The sequence below is a fragment of the Gasterosteus aculeatus genome, chromosome X, assembly GCF_964276395.1.
Source record: "Gasterosteus aculeatus chromosome X, fGasAcu3.hap1.1, whole genome shotgun sequence".
Classification (NCBI taxonomy): Eukaryota; Metazoa; Chordata; class Actinopteri; order Perciformes; family Gasterosteidae; genus Gasterosteus; species Gasterosteus aculeatus.
Genome location: NC_135698.1, coordinates 12,564,645 through 12,585,899, shown reverse-complemented (window position 1 = coordinate 12,585,899; position 21,255 = coordinate 12,564,645). Strand labels below are relative to the sequence as shown.

General features: G+C 41.8%; 1 protein-coding gene across 2 annotated transcripts in view; it reads left to right on the top strand.

Moving 5' to 3' along the window:
• Positions 1–19,576, top strand: part of ptprjb.2 (protein tyrosine phosphatase receptor type Jb, tandem duplicate 2) — a 37,042-nt gene extending 17,466 nt beyond the window's left edge. The window contains exons 8-35 of one of the 2 annotated variants that reach the window (XM_078082785.1): positions 89–346; positions 539–799; positions 1,062–1,319; positions 1,512–1,772; positions 3,055–3,312; positions 3,505–3,765; positions 5,048–5,305; positions 5,498–5,758; positions 5,991–6,254; positions 6,391–6,645; positions 8,107–8,370; positions 8,507–8,761; positions 10,223–10,486; positions 10,623–10,877; positions 12,339–12,602; positions 12,739–12,993; positions 14,455–14,718; positions 14,855–15,109; positions 16,570–16,833; positions 16,970–17,224; positions 17,455–17,718; positions 17,864–18,130; positions 18,210–18,359; positions 18,508–18,715; positions 18,873–18,982; positions 19,074–19,161; positions 19,248–19,391; positions 19,489–19,576. In XM_078082785.1, coding sequence (XP_077938911.1) covers positions 89–346; positions 539–799; positions 1,062–1,319; positions 1,512–1,772; positions 3,055–3,312; positions 3,505–3,765; positions 5,048–5,305; positions 5,498–5,758; positions 5,991–6,254; positions 6,391–6,645; positions 8,107–8,370; positions 8,507–8,761; positions 10,223–10,486; positions 10,623–10,877; positions 12,339–12,602; positions 12,739–12,993; positions 14,455–14,718; positions 14,855–15,109; positions 16,570–16,833; positions 16,970–17,224; positions 17,455–17,718; positions 17,864–18,130; positions 18,210–18,359; positions 18,508–18,715; positions 18,873–18,982; positions 19,074–19,161; positions 19,248–19,296 — 6,326 coding nt within the window. In that variant the 3' untranslated portion in view covers positions 19,297–19,391; positions 19,489–19,576. The remainder of the gene's footprint in view (positions 1–88; positions 347–538; positions 800–1,061; positions 1,320–1,511; positions 1,773–3,054; positions 3,313–3,504; positions 3,766–5,047; positions 5,306–5,497; positions 5,759–5,990; positions 6,255–6,390; positions 6,646–8,106; positions 8,371–8,506; positions 8,762–10,222; positions 10,487–10,622; positions 10,878–12,338; positions 12,603–12,738; positions 12,994–14,454; positions 14,719–14,854; positions 15,110–16,569; positions 16,834–16,969; positions 17,225–17,454; positions 17,719–17,863; positions 18,131–18,209; positions 18,360–18,507; positions 18,716–18,872; positions 18,983–19,073; positions 19,162–19,247; positions 19,392–19,488) is intronic. The other variant, XM_078082786.1, reaches the window with a different exon arrangement.
• Positions 19,577–21,255: the final 1,679 nt, after the last annotated feature.

The following is a 21,255-nucleotide window of genomic DNA, read 5'->3' as shown; positions in this document are numbered from 1 at the left end:
GGGTTTATTTTAAACATCATAACTTCCCCAAGTGATACAGATTGTAGTCACAGAGAATGGTGCTCTCCTCTCCTCCTCTTTGCTTTAGGACCTGGTGAAATTGGGACACCTACTGTGTCCACAAACACCTCGTCCATCTCTCTGAATTGGACCTCACCTCTGGGTGAGGTGTTCAAGTTCAGGTTGGAGTGGAGCAGTAATGGAGCTATAAGGAATATGTGTACATATGATAACTTTGCCGTGATATCAGAACTAATCCCAGGCACTAGCTACACAATCTCAGTCATTGCCGTCGCCGGAGACAATCAGACAGGAGGACGAGCTCACCACTTCACTGCAGTCACAAGTAATTAAATGTTGCTTTCATTTTTGTATTACAGCTGTGTGACATTTGTGGTTTTGGGGAATTGTCCCTAAGCTCTTTTGTTATAAATGAAATTCGAAGTTCATATTTTGTACATAGTTTGCAGTGTTTTTTTTGTTTACTCTAAATGTGTTAATTATCTTTCCTCTTCTCGTATTCATTGTGCGCACACAGAGCCTGAAGTAGTCAGAAATATCACTGTCGCTAATGTCACAACATCCTCTATATCACTGACGTGGATTGAACCAAAGGGAAACAGCTCTTCCTACAGAGTACAGTGGACTGATGGAAATGTAACTCACAATAACAGTGTGAATACAACAAGTATAACCATTACTAACCTGACTGCTGGTGTACAGTATAAAATAACTGTTGCTGCAGTGACAAATGAAGGCAGTACTGAGGGACAGAACACCAGTGTTTCTCAATACACAAGTAAGTGAGCATTTAAAGGTGTTTCAGATCATTCAGATCTGCTGAAGGCACCTGTTGGAGAAGACTGTCTGCAGTGATCACAAGCAGGATGAAGCTCTGAGGTTTCTATAAACTGATAAGCTGATGAAAGAAAAGAAAACAGATTTAATATAATCAGTCGTGTCGATACTTTATGGATTTATTTTAAACATCATAACTTCCCCAAGTGATACAGATTGTAGTCACAGAGAATGGTGCTCTCCTCTCCTCCTCTTTGCTTTAGGACCTGGTGAAATTGGGACACCTACTGTGTCCACAAACACCTCGTCCATCTCTCTGAATTGGACCTCACCTCCGGGTGAGGTGTTCAAGTTCAGGTTGGAGTGGAGCAGTAATGGAGATATGAGGAATATGTGTACATATGATAACTTTGCCGTGATATCAGAACTAATCCCAGGCACTAGCTACACAATCTCAGTCATTGCCGTCGCCGGAGACAATCAGACAGAAGGACGAGCTCACCACGTCACTGCAGTCACAAGTAATTAAATGTTGCTTTCATTTTTGTATTACAGCTGTGTGACATTTGTGGTTTTGGGGAATTGTCCCTAAGCTCTTTTGTTATAAATGAAATTCGAAGTTCATATTTTGTACATAGTTTGCAGTGTTTTTTTTGTTTACTCTAAATGTGTTAATTATCTTTCCTCTTCTTGTATTCATTGTGCGCACACAGAGCCCGAAGTAGTCAGAAATATCACTGTCGCTAATGTCACAACATCCTCTATATCACTGACGTGGATTGAACCAAAGGGAAACAGCTCTTTCTACAGAGTACAGTGGACTGATGGAAATGTAACTCACAATAACAGTGTGAATACAACAAGTATAACCATTACTAACCTGACTGCTGGTGTACAGTATAAAATAACTGTTGCTGCAGTGACAAATGAAGGCAGTACTGAGGGACAGAACACCAGTGTTTCTCAATACACAAGTAAGTAAGCATTTAAATGTGTTGGATAAAGTCAGTGTGAAGGTTTGCTTAGACAGGACCAAAATGCCGACCGGATTGGTGGTGTGAAATTAAAAAATGATGATCTTGACAATTGGGAATGGACCGATGTAGCTTCTTTGACTTGGTCCTCAGTGGTCAACCAAACCCTATCTCCCACGGCATAGGGGGGGCAGGTGTACGGCGCCGGTACGCCTTATAGTGGTCCGAGGATCTGAGAAAGGCTGCCCTAGCGCAATGCCAGGTCCAATGATCACGCCTAACGTTGGTCTGAACGGACGGCACCGATAGTTTCTTTTCCTGGGACGGAAACAGGTGGAAGGTAACCATGTACACATTGGAATAGGGACAGAGTGTTTTGGGCGTACTCCACCCAGAGTAACTGTAAGACCCATGAGGTAGGGTTCGATAAGACCAGGCACCGCACAGTCGTCTCCATCTTTTGATTTGCCTTCTCAGCCTATCCATTTGTGTGCGGGTGGAGCCCAGAGGACCGGCTGACAGTGGCGCAGATGGATTCAAAACACCTCCTTCACCAGAAGGTTTGCCATCCCCTAGGCCAACGTTAGCTTGGGAAGAGGGATGAAATGTGCAAATTTACTAAAACGATCTACCACTGTTGAGTTGTGCTGGACAATCAGGGTTCCCTGACTGGAAATTGCCTGGCGAACGGTGTCCAAGTCTGCTGGGTCCATTCTCTGGCCAGATCGTTCTGTCACGGTTTGCTTGGACAAGACCGAAACGCAGAAAAGATCGGTGGTGTGAAACAAAAAATTATTTATTCCATGTGCGAAACAATAACAAAAAAAACACCACTAGTCCACAACTTGCTGGTTTCTGGGTTGGGTGCGATGCTGGCATGACCAAGTCAGGCAGGCCGAAGATTGGTGTGGCGAAGTCCGGCAGGGCGAACGATGGTCGTGCAAGGTCTAATCCTGTCATGGCAACCGGGGAAACATAAAAACACCCCGATCATGGCGCAGCCGCCGTGAAATTCAGGTTATTAGAATCTGCTGAAAGCACCTGTTGGAAAAGACTGCCTGCAGTGAACACAAGCATAATGGAAGAGTCTAGTTTTAGAATGGTGGTTCCTCTCAACGGAGAAGTCCTTGTTCAACAATGTTTCTTCAAGTGTCTCGCTTCATTTTAATATAATCAGTCGTGTTGATACTTGATGGGTTTATTTTAAACATCATAACTTTCCCAAGTGATACAGATTGTAGTCACAGAGAATGGTGCTCTCCTCTCCTCCTCTTTGCTTTAGGACCTGGTGAAATTGGGACACCTACTGTGTCCACAAACACCTCGTCCATCTCTCTGAATTGGACCTCACCTCCGGGTGAGGTGTTCAAGTTCAGGTTGGAGTGGAGCAGTAATGGAGCTATGAGGAATATGTGTACATATGATAACTTTGCCGTGATATCAGAACTAATCCCAGGCACTAGCTACACAATCTCAGTCATTGCCGTCGCCGGAGACAATCAGACAGAAGGACGAGCTCACCACGTCACTGCAGTCACAAGTAATTAAATGTTGCTTTCATTTTTGTATTACAGCTGTGTGACATTTGTGGTTTTGGGAAATTGTCCCTAAGCTCTTTTGTTATAAATGTAATTCGAAGTTCATATTTTGTACATAGTTTGCAGTGTTTTTTTTGATTACTCTAAATGTGTTAATTATCTTTCCTCTTCTCGTATTCATTGTGCGCACACAGAGCCCGAAGTAGTCAGAAATATCACTGTCGCTAATGTCACAACATCCTCTATATCACTGACGTGGATTGAACCAAAGGGAAACAGCTCTTCCTACAGAGTACAGTGGACTGATGGAAATGTAACTGACAATAACAGTGTGAATACAACAAGTATAACCATTACTAACCTGACTGCTGGTGTACAGTATAAAATAACTGTTGCTGCAGTGACAAATGAAGGCAGTACTGAGGGACAGAACACCAGTGTTTCTCAATACACAAGTAAGTAAGCATTTAAATGTGTTGGATAAAGTCAGTGTGAAGGTTTGCTTAGACAGGACCAAAATGCCGACCGGATTGGTGGTGTGAAATTAAAAAATGATGATCTTGACAATTGGGAATGGACCGATGTAGCTTCTTTGACTTGGTCCTCAGTGGTCAACCAAACCCTATCTCCCACGGCATAGGGGGGGCAGGTGTACGGCGCCGGTACGCCTTATAGTGGTCCGAGGATCTGAGAAAGGCTGCCCTAGCGCGATGCCAGGTCCAATGATCACGCCTAACGTTGGTCTGAACGGACGGCACCGATAGTTTCTTTTCCTGGGACGGAAACAGGTGGAAGGTAACCATGTACACATTGGAATAGGGACAGAGTGTTTTGGGCGTACTCCACCCAGAGTAACTGTAAGACCCATGAGGTAGGGTTCGATAAGACCAGGCACCGCACAGTCGTCTCCATCTTTTGATTTGCCTTCTCAGCCTATCCATTTGTGTGCGGGTGGAGCCCAGAGGACCGGCTGACAGTGGCGCAGATGGATTCAAAACACCTCCTTCACCAGAAGGTTTGCCATCCCCTAGGCCAACGTTAGCTTGGGAAGAGGGATGAAATGTGCAAATTTACTAAAACGATCTACCACTGTTGAGTTGTGCTGGACAATCAGGGTTCCCTGACTGGAAATTGCCTGGCGAACGGTGTCCAAGTCTGCTGGGTCCATTCTCTGGCCAGATCGTTCTGTCACGGTTTGCTTGGACAAGACCGAAACGCAGAAAAGATCGGTGGTGTGAAACAAAAAATTATTTATTCCATGTGCGAAACAATAACAAAAAAAACACCACTAGTCCACAACTTGCTGGTTTCTGGGTTGGGTGCGATGCTGGCATGACCAAGTCAGGCAGGCCGAAGATTGGTGTGGCGAAGTCCGGCAGGGCGAACGATGGTCGTGCAAGGTCTAATCCTGTCATGGCAACCGGGGAAACATAAAAACACCCCGATCATGGCGCAGCCGCCGTGAAATTCAGGTTATTAGAATCTGCTGAAAGCACCTGTTGGAAAAGACTGCCTGCAGTGAACACAAGCATAATGGAAGAGTCTAGTTTTAGAATGGTGGTTCCTCTCAACGGAGAAGTCCTTGTTCAACAATGTTTCTTCAAGTGTCTCGCTTCATTTTAATATAATCAGTCGTGTTGATACTTGATGGGTTTATTTTAAACATCATAACTTTCCCAAGTGATACAGATTGTAGTCACAGAGAATGGTGCTCTCCTCTCCTCCTCTTTGCTTTAGGACCTGGTGAAATTGGGACACCTACTGTGTCCACAAACACCTCGTCCATCTCTCTGAATTGGACCTCACCTCCGGGTGAGGTGTTCAAGTTCAGGTTGGAGTGGAGCAGTAATGGAGCTATGAGGAATATGTGTACATATGATAACTTTGCCGTGATATCAGAACTAATCCCAGGCACTAGCTACACAATCTCAGTCATTGCCGTCGCCGGAGACAATCAGACAGAAGGACGAGCTCACCACGTCACTGCAGTCACAAGTAATTAAATGTTGCTTTCATTTTTGTATTACAGCTGTGTGACATTTGTGGTTTTGGGAAATTGTCCCTAAGCTCTTTTGTTATAAATGTAATTCGAAGTTCATATTTTGTACATAGTTTGCAGTGTTTTTTTTGATTACTCTAAATGTGTTAATTATCTTTCCTCTTCTCGTATTCATTGTGCGCACACAGAGCCCGAAGTAGTCAGAAATATCACTGTCGCTAATGTCACAACATCCTCTATATCACTGACGTGGATTGAACCAAAGGGAAACAGCTCTTCCTACAGAGTACAGTGGACTGATGGAAATGTAACTGACAATAACAGTGTGAATACAACAAGTATAACCATTACTAACCTGACTGCTGGTGTACAGTATAAAATAACTGTTGCTGCAGTGACAAATGAAGGCAGTACTGAGGGACAGAACACCAGTGTTTCTCAATACACAAGTAAGTGAGCATTTAAAGGTGTTTCAGATCATTCAGATCTGCTGAAGGCACCTGTTGGAGAAGACTGTCTGCAGTGATCACAAGCAGGATGAAGCTCTGAGGTTTCTAGAGGAAAAGTCTGGTTGTAGAATGGCAGGTCCTCTCAGCCAGGTCTCTGGCACACCTCACAGTGGAGTACTTGAACACAACCTCCATCTGGCTGACATGTCAAAATTGAAATCTCTTCATACAGGCCCTGCAGCTGTTTCTGGCGTCACGGCAATTGGAAACACCACTGCAATGACAGTGAGCTGGAAAAAAGCAGTGGGACTGGTGGGCTCGTACGCTGTATTGCTTTTCAGAGACAATCTCATGGTGAAAAACGTCACAGACCTGAGCAACTTTACTACGAATGTGGGTTTTACGGATCTGATACCTGGAGTGCTTTACTGTGTGGAAGTGATCACCACAAGTGGACCTTTTACGAACAGAACCTCAAGGGTTTGCAACGCAACTTGTGAGTTACATTGTGATATTTAAAAAACGGCATATTACACATATATTGTATTGTACATGTGCTGCATGTACTTAGACCAATATTTATTTTAGTAATGCCTGTAGCGTTTAAAAACAGCCTTCCATCTCCTCTTCAGTTCCCAACCCTCCTGGCCCCATCATGGTGGACTCTCAGACCGTGAACTCCATCAACTTCACCTGGCCCTTTCCAGAGGGCATGGACCATAACCAGTACAACTTCAGTGTGTCCGGCCATAACGGTTCCTTTGTGATCAGTAAAAACTGGTATGTGCTGCAAAACCTCGAGTCTGGAAGCCCCTACCATCTCTCTGTTGTTACTGTAGGCGTGTGGCACTATGAGAGCACTGCAGTGACCACATTCAACTACACCAGTGAGTATGATTGGGATGATTTTCATCATTTCATTTTTTCAAGTTTCTCTTACTGTTGGTTTATGCATTATTTATTAATTTTTTTAAAGGGCCCAAAGCAGAGGTGTCAAGTAACCAATACTTTGTTACCTTACTTAAGTAGAAATTTGGGGTATGTTTACTTTACTGGAGTATTTGTTTTTCAGACGACTTTTTACTTCTACTCCTTAGGTTTTCACACAAACATCTGTACTTTCTACTCCTTACATTTTTAAAATATCCTTGATACTTCCGGCTTGTCGTCGTTAGAAAACACACACAGAAATAACACTGTCCAGATACATCGCGCCATCCGGAAAGAGTGAATCTGATTGTGGATGGATAAGAAGTATGAATATTTTCCATTCAGACACCCTATTGGTTTTCTCCACAATGCACCTGCAGATGACACAAATCAGAGTGACGCCGGGTTCGACGAGTGGTTGGTGGAAGGTTCTTTTGTCAGAACGGCACAAGCCGATCTCAGTTGTGTATTTAGCAACATGAACCCGCCTCCTCCTCCTCATGCAAACTCCATGAAGCGTAAATGAATGTCTTCATGACCATGGGTTTGTCGTAAATGTTTTTTCAACCCTTATTAAGAGTTAGCCGTCACTGGAAAACGGGTTCTGGTTTTATCTGTTTAAGTTATGTAGCATGCAGGTCGATACATTTGTCCTTCTGTTGTTTCAGCCTCTCTGAATATCGCCATGTTCCATCATCATAACGGCAGGTCACGTGATCTGAAGGCACCTTCCGATCACATTGTAACGGACTGACATGTTCTGTGTGCGAGGTTACACATTAAGAGTTTGTCCGTAATGTAATTTTTTCCCCCTTAAATTACTTTTACTTTTATACTTTAAGTAGTTTTAAAAACAGTACTTTATACTTTTACTTAAGCAAAACGCTTGAGTTCATACATCAACTTCTACAAAAGTCCTTTTAAACCCTAGTATCTATACTTCTACTTGAGTAATGAATGTGAATACTTTTGACACATCTGGCCCAAAGCAGTGGCCGACCTCACAGTGGAGGACCAGAACACAACGTCCGTCCGGCTGACGTGGCTCAGACAAATTGATCATAAGCCTTCCTGCTCCTACCTGGTGATAGCTCTCCAGGACGCCAGGCTGGTTCAGAACCAATCAACTGTCACTGATACTTAAACCTTCCTCCATCTGACCCCTGGAACATTTGACACTTTTGATGTATTTACCGTTGTAGAAGGGGTCTATTCCACAGTCGAAAGCATGCAAAGTCACACAAGCTCGTTGACTTGACCAATGCTGGCAGCATGTTTTCATACTAGATGAACGTGCAATAATTGCTTTAAGTCAAAGTATTATAAATGACCAAATAACAGATTCAATATATTTAGGCAAACCTTCACTAAGGAATTTCTAAATGTACATTAAGTAAAATTGAAATCTCTTAATACAGAGGCTGCAGCTGTTTCTGGCGTCACGGCAATTGGAAACACCACTGCAATGACAGTGAGCTGGAAAAAAGCAGTGGGACTGGTGGGCTCGTACGCTGTATTGCTTTTCAGAGACAATCTCATGGTGAAAAACGTCACAGACCTGAGCAACTTTACTACGAATGTGGGTTTTACGGATCTGATACCTGGAGTGCTTTACTGTGTGGAAGTGATCACTACAAGTGGACCTTTTACGAACAGAACCTCAAGGGTTTGCAACGCAACTTGTGAGTTACATTGTGATATTTAAAAAACGGCATATTACACATATATTGTATTGTACATGTGCTGCATGTACTTAGACCAATATTTATTTTAGTAATGCCTGTAGCGTTTAAAAACAGCCTTCCATCTCCTCTTCAGTTCCCAACCCTCCTGGCCCCATCATGGTGGACTCTCAGACCGTGAACTCCATCAACTTCACCTGGCCCTTTCCAGAGGGCATGGACCATAACCAGTACAACTTCAGTGTGTCCGGCCATAACGGTTCCTTTGTGATCAGTAAAAACTGGTATGTGCTGCAAAACCTCGAGTCTGGAAGCCCCTACCATCTCTCTGTTGTTACTGTAGGCGTGTGGCACTATGAGAGCACTGCAGTGACCACATTCAAATACACCAGTGAGTATGATTGGGATGATTTTCATCATTTCATTTTTTCAAGTTTCTCTTACTGTTGGTTTATGCATTATTTATTAATTTTTTTAAAGGGCCCAAAGCAGAGGTGTCAAGTAACCAATACTTTGTTACCTTACTTAAGTAGAAATTTGGGGTATGTTTACTTTACTGGAGTATTTGTTTTTCAGACGACTTTTTACTTCTACTCCTTAGGTTTTCACACAAACATCTGTACTTTCTACTCCTTACATTTTTAAAATATCCTTGATACTTCCGGCTTGTCGTCGTTAGAAAACACACGCAGAAATAACACTGTCCAGATACATCGCGCCATCCGGAAAGAGTGAATCTGATTGTGGATGGATAAGAAGTATGAATATTTTCCATTCAGACACCCTATTGGTTTTCTCCACAATGCACCTGCAGATGACACAAATCAGAGTGACGCCGGGTGCGACGAGTGGTTGGTGGAAGGTTCTTTTGTCAGAACGGCACAAGCCGATCTCAGTTGTGTATTTAGCAACATGAACCCGCCTCCTCCTCCTCATGCAAACTCCATGAAGCGTAAATGAATGTCTTCATGAGCATGGGTTTGTCGTAAATGTTTTTTCAACCCTTATTAAGAGTTAGCCGTCACTGGAAAACGGGTTCTGGTTTTATCTGTTTAAGTTATGTAGCATGCAGGTCGATACATTTGTCCTTCTGTTGTTTCAGCCTCTCTGAATATCGCCATGTTCCATCATCATAACGGCAGGTCATGTGATCTGAAGGCACCTTCCGATCACATTGTAACGGACTGACATGTTCTGTGTGCGAGGTTACACATTAAGAGTTTGTCCGTAATGTAATTTTTTCCCCCTTAAATTACTTTTACTTTTATACTTTAAGTAGTTTTAAAAACAGTACTTTATACTTTTACTTAAGCAAAACGCTTGAGTTCATACATCAACTTCTACAAAACTCCTTTTAAACCCTAGTATCTATACTTCTACTTGAGTAATGAATGTGAATACTTTTGACACATCTGGCCCAAAGCAGTGGCCGACCTCACAGTGGAGGACCAGAACACAACGTCCTTCCGGCTGACGTGGCTCAGACAAATTGATCATAAGCCTTCCTGCTCCTACCTGGTGATAGCTCTCCAGGACGCCAGGCTGGTTCAGAACCAATCAACTGTCACTGATACTTAAACCTTCCTCCACCTGACCCCTGGAATATTTGACACTTTTGATGTATTTACCGTTGTAGAAGGGGTCTATTCCACAGTCGAAAGCATGCAAAGTCACACAAGCTCGTTGACTTGACCAATGCTGGCAGCATGTTTTCATACTAGATGAACGTGCAATAATTGCTTTAAGTCAAAGTATTATAAATGACCAAATAACAGATTCAATATATTTAGGCAAACCTTCACTAAGGAATTTCTAAATGTACATTAAGTAAAATTGAAATCTCTTAATACAGAGGCTGCAGCTGTTTCTGGCGTCACGGCAATTGGAAACACCACTGCAATGACAGTGAGCTGGAAAAAAGCAGTGGGACTGGTGGGCTCGTACGCTGTATTGCTTTTCAGAGACAATCTCATGGTGAAAAACATCACAGACCTGAGCAACTTTACTACGAATGTGGGTTTTACGGATCTGATACCTGGAGTGCTTTACTGTGTGGAAGTGATCACCACAAGTGGACCTTTTACGAACAGAACCTCAAGGGTTTGCAACGCAACTTGTGAGTTACATTGTGATATTTAAAAAACGGCATATTACACATATATTGTATTGTACATGTGCTGCATGTACTTAGACCAATATTTATTTTAGTAATGCCTGTAGCGTTTAAAAACAGCCTTCCATCTCCTCTTCAGTTCCCAACCCTCCTGGCCCCATCATGGTGGACTCTCAGACCGTGAACTCCATCAACTTCACCTGGCCCTTTCCAGAGGGCATGGACCATAACCAGTACAACTTCAGTGTGTCCGGCCATAACGGTTCCTTTGTGATCAGTAAAAACTGGTATGTGCTGCAAAACCTCGAGTCTGGAAGCCCCTACCATCTCTCTGTTGTTACTGTAGGCGTGTGGCACTATGAGAGCACTGCAGTGACCACATTCAACTACACCAGTGAGTATGATTGGGATGATTTTCATCATTTCATTTTTTCAAGTTTCTCTTACTGTTGGTTTATGCATTATTTATTAATTTTTTTAAAGGGCCCAAAGCAGAGGTGTCAAGTAACCAATACTTTGTTACCTTACTTAAGTAGAAATTTGGGGTATGTTTACTTTACTGGAGTATTTGTTTTTCAGACGACTTTTTACTTCTACTCCTTAGGTTTTCACACAAACATCTGTACTTTCTACTCCTTACATTTTTAAAATATCCTTGATACTTCCGGCTTGTCGTCGTTAGAAAACACACACAGAAATAACACTGTCCAGATACATCGCGCCATCCGGAAAGAGTGAATCTGATTGTGGATGGATAAGAAGTATGAATATTTTCCATTCAGACACCCTATTGGTTTTCTCCACAATGCACCTGCAGATGACACAAATCAGAGTGACGCCGGGTGCGACGAGTGGTTGGTGGAAGGTTCTTTTGTCAGAACGGCACAAGCCGATCTCAGTTGTGTATTTAGCAACATGAACCCGCCTCCTCCTCCTCATGCAAACTCCATGAAGCGTAAATGAATGTCTTCATGACCATGGGTTTGTCGTAAATGTTTTTTCAACCCTTATTAAGAGTTAGCCGTCACTGGAAAACGGGTTCTGGTTTTATCTGTTTAAGTTATGTAGCATGCAGGTCGATACATTTGTCCTTCTGTTGTTTCAGCCTCTCTGAATATCGCCATGTTCCATCATCATAACGGCAGGTCACGTGATCTGAAGGCACCTTCCGATCACATTGTAACGGACTGACATGTTCTGTGTGCGAGGTTACACATTAAGAGTTTGTCCGTAATGTAATTTTTTCCCCCTTAAATTACTTTTACTTTTATACTTTAAGTAGTTTTAAAAACAGTACTTTATACTTTTACTTAAGCAAAACGCTTGAGTTCATACATCAACTTCTACAAAAGTCCTTTTAAACCCTAGTATCTATACTTCTACTTGAGTAATGAATGTGAATACTTTTGACACATCTGGCCCAAAGCAGTGGCCGACCTCACAGTGGAGGACCAGAACACAACGTCCGTCCGGCTGACGTGGCTCAGACAAATTGATCATAAGCCTTCCTGCTCCTACCTGGTGATAGCTCTCCAGGACGCCAGGCTGGTTCAGAACCAATCAACTGTCACTGATACTTAAACCTTCCTCCATCTGACCCCTGGAACATTTGACACTTTTGATGTATTTACCGTTGTAGAAGGGGTCTATTCCACAGTCGAAAGCATGCAAAGTCACACAAGCTCGTTGACTTGACCAATGCTGGCAGCATGTTTTCATACTAGATGAACGTGCAATAATTGCTTTAAGTCAAAGTATTATAAATGACCAAATAACAGATTCAATATATTTAGGCAAACCTTCACTAAGGAATTTCTAAATGTACATTAAGTAAAATTGAAATCTCTTAATACAGAGGCTGCAGCTGTTTCTGGCGTCACGGCAATTGGAAACACCACTGCAATGACAGTGAGCTGGAAAAAAGCAGTGGGACTGGTGGGCTCGTACGCTGTATTGCTTTTCAGAGACAATCTCATGGTGAAAAACGTCACAGACCTGAGCAACTTTACTACGAATGTGGGTTTTACGGATCTGATACCTGGAGTGCTTTACTGTGTGGAAGTGATCACTACAAGTGGACCTTTTACGAACAGAACCTCAAGGGTTTGCAACGCAACTTGTGAGTTACATTGTGATATTTAAAAAACGGCATATTACACATATATTGTATTGTACATGTGCTGCATGTACTTAGACCAATATTTATTTTAGTAATGCCTGTAGCGTTTAAAAACAGCCTTCCATCTCCTCTTCAGTTCCCAACCCTCCTGGCCCCATCATGGTGGACTCTCAGACCGTGAACTCCATCAACTTCACCTGGCCCTTTCCAGAGGGCATGGACCATAACCAGTACAACTTCAGTGTGTCCGGCCATAACGGTTCCTTTGTGATCAGTAAAAACTGGTATGTGCTGCAAAACCTCGAGTCTGGAAGCCCCTACCATCTCTCTGTTGTTACTGTAGGCGTGTGGCACTATGAGAGCACTGCAGTGACCACATTCAACTACACCAGTGAGTATGATTGGGATGATTTTCATCATTTCATTTTTTCAAGTTTCTCTTACTGTTGGTTTATGCATTATTTATTAATTTTTTTAAAGGGCCCAAAGCAGAGGTGTCAAGTAACCAATACTTTGTTACCTTACTTAAGTAGAAATTTGGGGTATGTTTACTTTACTGGAGTATTTGTTTTTCAGACGACTTTTTACTTCTACTCCTTAGGTTTTCACACAAACATCTGTACTTTCTACTCCTTACATTTTTAAAATATCCTTGATACTTCCGGCTTGTCGTCGTTAGAAAACACACACAGAAATAACACTGTCCAGATACATCGCGCCATCCGGAAAGAGTGAATCTGATTGTGGATGGATAAGAAGTATGAATATTTTCCATTCAGACACCCTATTGGTTTTCTCCACAATGCACCTGCAGATGACACAAATCAGAGTGACGCCGGGTGCGACGAGTGGTTGGTGGAAGGTTCTTTTGTCAGAACGGCACAAGCCGATCTCAGTTGTGTATTTAGCAACATGAACCCGCCTCCTCCTCCTCATGCAAACTCCATGAAGCGTAAATGAATGTCTTCATGACCATGGGTTTGTCGTAAATGTTTTTTCAACCCTTATTAAGAGTTAGCCGTCACTGGAAAACGGGTTCTGGTTTTATCTGTTTAAGTTATGTAGCATGCAGGTCGATACATTTGTCCTTCTGTTGTTTCAGCCTCTCTGAATATCGCCATGTTCCATCATCATAACGGCAGGTCATGTGATCTGAAGGCACCTTCCGATCACATTGTAACGGACTGACATGTTCTGTGTGCGAGGTTACACATTAAGAGTTTGTCCGTAATGTAATTTTTTCCCCCTTAAATTACTTTTACTTTTATACTTTAAGTAGTTTTAAAAACAGTACTTTATACTTTTACTTAAGCAAAACGCTTGAGTTCATACATCAACTTCTACAAAAGTCCTTTTAAACCCTAGTATCTATACTTCTACTTGAGTAATGAATGTGAATACTTTTGACACATCTGGCCCAAAGCAGTGGCCGACCTCACAGTGGAGGACCAGAACACAACGTCCGTCCGGCTGACGTGGCTCAGACAAATTGATCATAAGCCTTCCTGCTCCTACCTGGTGATAGCTCTCCAGGACGCCAGGCTGGTTCAGAACCAATCAACTGTCACTGATACTTAAACCTTCCTCCACCTGACCCCTGGAACATTTGACACTTTTGATGTATTTACCGTTGTAGAAGGGGTCTATTCCACAGTCGAAAGCATGCAAAGTCACACAAGCTCGTTGACTTGACCAATGCTGGCAGCATGTTTTCATACTAGATGAACGTGCAATAATTGCTTTAAGTCAAAGTATTATAAATGACCAAATAACAGATTCAATATATTTAGGCAAACCTTCACTAAGGAATTTCTAAATGTACATTAAGTAAAATTGAAATCTCTTAATACAGAGGCTGCAGCTGTTTCTGGCGTCACGGCAATTGGAAACACCACTGCAATGACAGTGAGCTGGAAAAAAGCAGTGGGACTGGTGGGCTCGTACGCTGTATTGCTTTTCAGAGACAATCTCATGGTGAAAAACGTCACAGACCTGAGTAACTTTACTACGAATGTGGGTTTTACGGATCTGATACCTGGAGTGCTTTACTGTGTGGAAGTGATCACTACAAGTGGACCTTTTACGAACAGAACCTCAAGGGTTTGCAACGCAACTTGTGAGTTACATTGTGATATTTAAAAAACGGCATATTACACATATATTGTATTGTACATGTGCTGCATGTACTTAGACCAATATTTATTTTAGTAATGCCTGTAGCGTTTAAAAACAGCCTTCCATCTCCTCTTCAGTTCCCAACCCTCCTGGCCCCATCATGGTGGACTCTCAGACCGTGAACTCCATCAACTTCACCTGGCCCTTTCCAGAGGGCATGGACCATAACCAGTACAACTTCAGTGTGTCCGGCCATAACGGTTCCTTTGTGATCAGTAAAAACTGGTATGTGCTGCAAAACCTCGAGTCTGGAAGCCCCTACCATCTCTCTGTTGTTACTGTAGGCGTGTGGCACTATGAGAGCACTGCAGTGACCACATTCAACTACACCAGTGAGTATGATTGGGATGATTTTCATCATTTCATTTTTTCAAGTTTCTCTTACTGTTGGTTTATGCATTATTTATTAATTTTTTTAAAGGGCCCAAAGCAGAGGTGTCAAGTAACCAATACTTTGTTACCTTACTTAAGTAGAAATTTGGGGTATGTTTACTTTACTGGAGTATTTGTTTTTCAGACGACTTTTTACTTCTACTCCTTAGGTTTTCACACAAACATCTGTACTTTCTACTCCTTACATTTTTAAAATATCCTTGATACTTCCGGCTTGTCGTCGTTAGAAAACACACACAGAAATAACACTGTCCAGATACATCGCGCCATCCGGAAAGAGTGAATCTGATTGTGGATGGATAAGAAGTATGAATATTTTCCATTCAGACACCCTATTGGTTTTCTCCACAATGCACCTGCAGATGACACAAATCAGAGTGACGCCGGGTGCGACGAGTGGTTGGTGGAAGGTTCTTTTGTCAGAACGGCACAAGCCGATCTCAGTTGTGTATTTAGCAACATGAACCCGCCTCCTCCTCCTCATGCAAACTCCATGAAGCGTAAATGAATGTCTTCATGACCATGGGTTTGTCGTAAATGTTTTTTCAACCCTTATTAAGAGTTAGCCGTCACTGGAAAACGGGTTCTGGTTTTATCTGTTTAAGTTATGTAGCATGCAGGTCGATACATTTGTCCTTCTGTTGTTTCAGCCTCTCTGAATATCGCCATGTTCCATCATCATAACGGCAGGTCACGTGATCTGAAGGCACCTTCCGATCACATTGTAACGGACTGACATGTTCTGTGTGCGAGGTTACACATTAAGAGTTTGTCCGTAATGTAATTTTTCCCCCTTAAATTACTTTTACTTTTATACTTTAAGTAGTTTTAAAAACAGTACTTTATACTTTTACTAAAGCAAAACGCTTGAGTTCATACATCAACTTCTACAAAAGTCCTTTTAAACCCTAGTATCTATACTTCTACTTGAGTAATGAATGTGAATACTTTTGACACATCTGGCCCAAAGCAGTGGCCGACCTCACAGTGGAGGACCAGAACACAACGTCCGTCTGGCTGACGTGGCTCAGACAAATTGATCATAAGCCTTCCTGCTCCTACCTGGTGATAGCTCTCCAGGACGCCAGGCTGGTTCAGAACCAATCAACTGTCACTGATACTTAAACCTTCCTCCACCTGACCCCTGGAACATTTGACACTTTTGATGTATTTACCGTTGTAGAAGGGGTCTATTCCACAGTCGAAAGCATGCAAAGTCACACAAGCTCGTTGACTTGACCAATGCTGGCAGCATGTTTTCATACTAGATGAACGTGCAATAATTGCTTTAAGTCAAAGTATTATAAATGACCAAATAACAGATTCAATATATTTAGGCAAACCTTCACTAAGGAATTTCTAAATGTACATTAAGTAATATTGAAATCTCTTAATACAGAGCCTGCAGCTGTTTCTGGCGTCACGGCAATTGGAAACACAACTGCAATGACAGTGAGCTGGAAAGAAGCAGTGGGACTGGTGGGCTCGTACGCTGTATTGCTTTTCAGAGACAATCTCATGGTGACAAACGACACAGACCTGAGCAACTTTACTACGAATGTGGGTTTTACGGATCTGATACCTGGAGTGCTTTACTGTGTGGAAGTGATCACCACAAGTGGACCTTTTACGAACAGAACCTCAAGGGTTTGCAACGCAACTTGTGAGTTACATTGTGATATTTAAAAAACGGAATATAACACATATATTGTATTGTACATGTGCTGCATGTACTTAGACCAATATTTATTTTAGTAATGCCTGTAGCGTTTAAAAACAGCCTTCCATCTCCTCTTCAGTTCCCAACCCTCCTGGCCCCATCATGGTGGACTCTCAGACCGTGAACTCCATCAACTTCACCTGGCCCTTTCCAGAGGGCATGGACCATAACCAGTACAACTTCAGTGTGTCCAGCCATAACGGTTCCTTTGTGATCAGTAAAAACTGGTATGTGCTGCAAAACCTCGAGTCTGGAAGCCCCTACAATCTCTCTGTTGTTACTGTAGGCGTGTGGCACTATGAGAGCACTGCAGTGACCACATTCAACTACACCAGTGAGTATGATTGGGATGATTTTCATAATTTCATTTTTTCAAGTTTCTTTTACTGTTGGTTTATGGTTTTCATTAATTATTCATTCATCTTTTCACAAATGTAATATTTAAGTTACATATATTTTTTTTAAATGGTTACACTGACTAGTTCCAAAGAAATATTCGCTATTAAGGTTCACCTTCACTATCTAGTAACCTTGACATCTCTTAAATCTCTTTTAAACAATTAGGACCGTTGAGTGTGAACAATCTTAGGACTTCTACAGAAGAGGAGAGCATCACTGTCATGTGGGAGAAACCTGATCAATACAAGGAAAGCTATTGTTACATTCTGAGCTGGCACAGCTCAGATGAGTCTATTAGGAATACACCAACAAGAGGATTTTATTCTAAAATTAATGACCTGGTTCCTGGCAAACCATACAATATAAGCGTCACCACAAAGACCGCTGATGGAACGGAAGGTGCTCCAATATGGATTTCCGTCTGCACAAGTATGAACAAAAGAGCTTGTTTGTTTTGTATATTTCCATATGATATTGTCCTGGAACTAAGCATGCATGAAGATCGGGGAACAATACTGTTCTTTTTGTTCCCAGTTGTGATTTTCCTGACGATCATTTCTGTTTGCCGCTGTAGATGCAGGCGCGGTGAAAGACTTGATATGTGATGGTCCAGACACAACAATCGCTCAAGTCATTCTGTCCTGGAAAAAAAACAATGGCCAAAACTCTGGCTTCAAGGTCACTGTAAACAACGGCGAGACCGTCAACTATACACGCTCCTGCTGTAATTATACTGTGTCCAACCTTCGTCACAATACCAGTTACAATCTGTCTGTGGAGACTCAGAGCTGTGGATTACCCAGCCGCCCTGAGACTCATTCCTGCTGGACAGGCATCACAAGTAGGACATTAACTGTTCTATGAAAATAATATTTACTTGAGTGTTCACGCCTAAACGTTTACTGCTCCCTCCCCCAAAGATCCATCCATTCCAGAAAACTATCAGGACCTTGTGGTGGTGAGAAACAAAGAATACAACAAGTTCAATCTTCAGATCAAAAGAGGTCTGCTGGACAGCATCAATGGGCCAATTACACATGTTGGGGTGCTGGTGACACAAACGGACCCTGGTTGGTTTCTTTTTTCTTTTTAATGTCATGAATCGTTGTAATTATATTGTAAACTTTGAAGGCGGAAGCGACCATATGATAAAGACATTAGACCCATAACAAGAACCTTTCTGTCAAAAGCCAATCACAGTAATTCCTCTCCTTCCAGGTGCCTCTGATTTAACAACGTACGTGAGCAAAACGTACCAAGAGTGGAAGGAACAGGCTACTCAAGTATACATGGCTACAGTTAAAAATTTAACTGAGACCACCGTTACATCACGCAGTGAAGAGGGACCTCTGGACATAGAGATAGGAAGCGAAAACAAATGGGGGGCCTACTTTAATGGTCCTTTGGAAGCCAATGAAAAATACCAGTAAGACGCAAACAAACGTGAAAATTGCAAATAATATGGTCTAACAACCTCTTTACAATGGGATTGTAAGATTGTCAGAGAATGGGAACAAGTACAAAAACATGTCAGAGAGTAACGTGTGTGTAAATCCCATTACTAATAATGTTCCATCCTGCAGATATGCTATTGTGTTGTTCACACGTCTGACTCTGGATAACCAGTTGGTGACTGGTAAACTGTTGGCTGCAACAAAGTTTTATAATTTTGTACAACTCCCACAGAACCCAGGTACCACCTTTTGACCTTAAGGTTTTGCTATTACATGCTCCCATAATGAGAGGAAACCCTAACGGACCTCTTTTTTTTGTCAACATTTTAGTTGTCATTAGCATTGCTATTGGAGTGACATTGGGAATTTTTTGCGTTCTCTTGATCATCCTCATCGGCTTTATTATCTACTGGAAAAGGTTTGTCGTCGTCATCAAGGATGAAAAATGACGAGATGATTCGGTGTACGCGACTCAACTCTAAACTCTTTACTTGTGTACTTTAGGTTATCCAACAAAGATTCGCCCGACATCCAGATTCATTCCCTGAGGTGAGGTTTTCATTTATGTTCAAAGTAAATGCATGACAATTGTTTGAATAAATGTTGCTCATCGTTGCTTTTTCTTCTTTCTTTCTCCAGAGCCAAAGTGTAAGTCTAATCGGGTCTAAATCCATCAAGTTTAAAGCATTTTAACACAAAATGAAAGCCATGAACCTGCTCTGACCTCTGGTTTCCATTTGAGCAGAAGTGTGGCTGTGAGGGTGGAGGAGTTCGAAGCTTACTACAAGAAGCAGAAAGCAGACTCAAGTTGTGGCTTTGCTGAAGAATTTGAGGTAAAACATCAGCCAAATATATATGAAAAACATTTAAACGTCATTAGTAAATGAGAAAATGTCCAATATGTTAAGATATTTATTGAATCTTCTAATTTAATAGTTTGTCTTTGTAAATGTGATAACTACAAATGTTTGTGATATCTGCTAATATTAAGTATTAACTTTTTGGATATACTGTACTTGACATGTTATTTATAAATATGGGGATAAAATATAAAAGAGTTGTCCAAACATCAAGCATCAAGCACATTTTTTCCTTTCTTCTAATAGGACATGAAGCTCGTTGGAACAGCTCAGTCAAAAACGCAAGCTCTGACTTTGGAGAACAAACCAAAGAACCGCTATAACAACGTGCTTCCATGTGGGTAACCTTCATGAATCCACCTGCTGCTTTCAACTATAACTTATCGCACTGGATCTACTGTCATTATCACTTTTTTCAATCCATATGGCAATTCTTTCATTTCATTTACCCTCTTTTCTGACCTCCTAGATGACTCTTCTAGGGTGAAGCTCTCTATCATCCATGGGAGTCCATATGAGGACTACATCAATGCTAACTACATGCCGGTGCGTACTGACGCTCTTCTGTATAAATAAACTCCCTTCTGAACAACATTGAACTCATTCTTTTGCTCAACGCCCTAATGATATTTCAACTATTGGGAACTATGTTCCCCTCCATTCAAAGTTATTCTTTGAAACACTTGAGGAGACTGAACAAGACGGATGTCTGTGTCTTGCTGTTTTATTTGCCAGGGTTACAACTCCAGGAAGGAGTACATCGCCGCCCAGGGTCCTTTGCCCGCCACAGTCAACGAGTTCTGGAGGATGATCTGGGAGAAGAACGTACAGACTCTGGTCATGCTGACACGCTGTAATGAACAGGGACGAGTAAGTGGCAGCAGCGTGGGTGCGTCTTTGCGTACTCTGACACACACACTTTATGTCTTCCTTAATGATATCACTAACACGTTCCATGAACGCCTCCTTAATCTCAAAACAATTGTGTACCATTATCAACATTTGCTTGTCTGGCTATTCAAGTGAAGATGTTTTCCCATAGCTATTGCATTAGATTATAATTGCTTTATTAATGTAGAGCATTAATATTCATATAACAATGTTGCACATTGCACATCTCACACTGTGGTTTCTTAAATAGTTTTAATGGCTTTAGCAAAGTCAATTCATTAAACATGTCTGAGTACTTGAAGTCGGTTATAACGAGAAAATTGTCTTACTTTTCTAGGTGAAGTGCGAGCAATACTGGGATCACGGCACAAAGCACTTTGACAAAATTACTGTGACAACATCCTCTGAAATTGAACTTGAGGACTGGACCATCAGGGACTTTTACGTTAAAAATGTAAGTGAAAGTGAAATGCTAAATATTCAAAATAAAATATATATTTAGGATGGTAAATATCAACAGTGAGCGTCAGTACACAACATCATACTAAGTTTAGTTGGAAATACTTTTCCTAGAGCCACGTGAAGGAACATTGTATTATAAAATAAATCATTGCAACCAATTCATTAGAATGTAAAAAGCAGTCAAACACAGCCCGTGTTTGTAATTTTTGATGAAATTCATACACATATTCAAGAGTCATGTGCATCAATTTTCATTTGCAAATATTTGGGATTCGTGTTGTTCCTTCAGGTTAAGACAG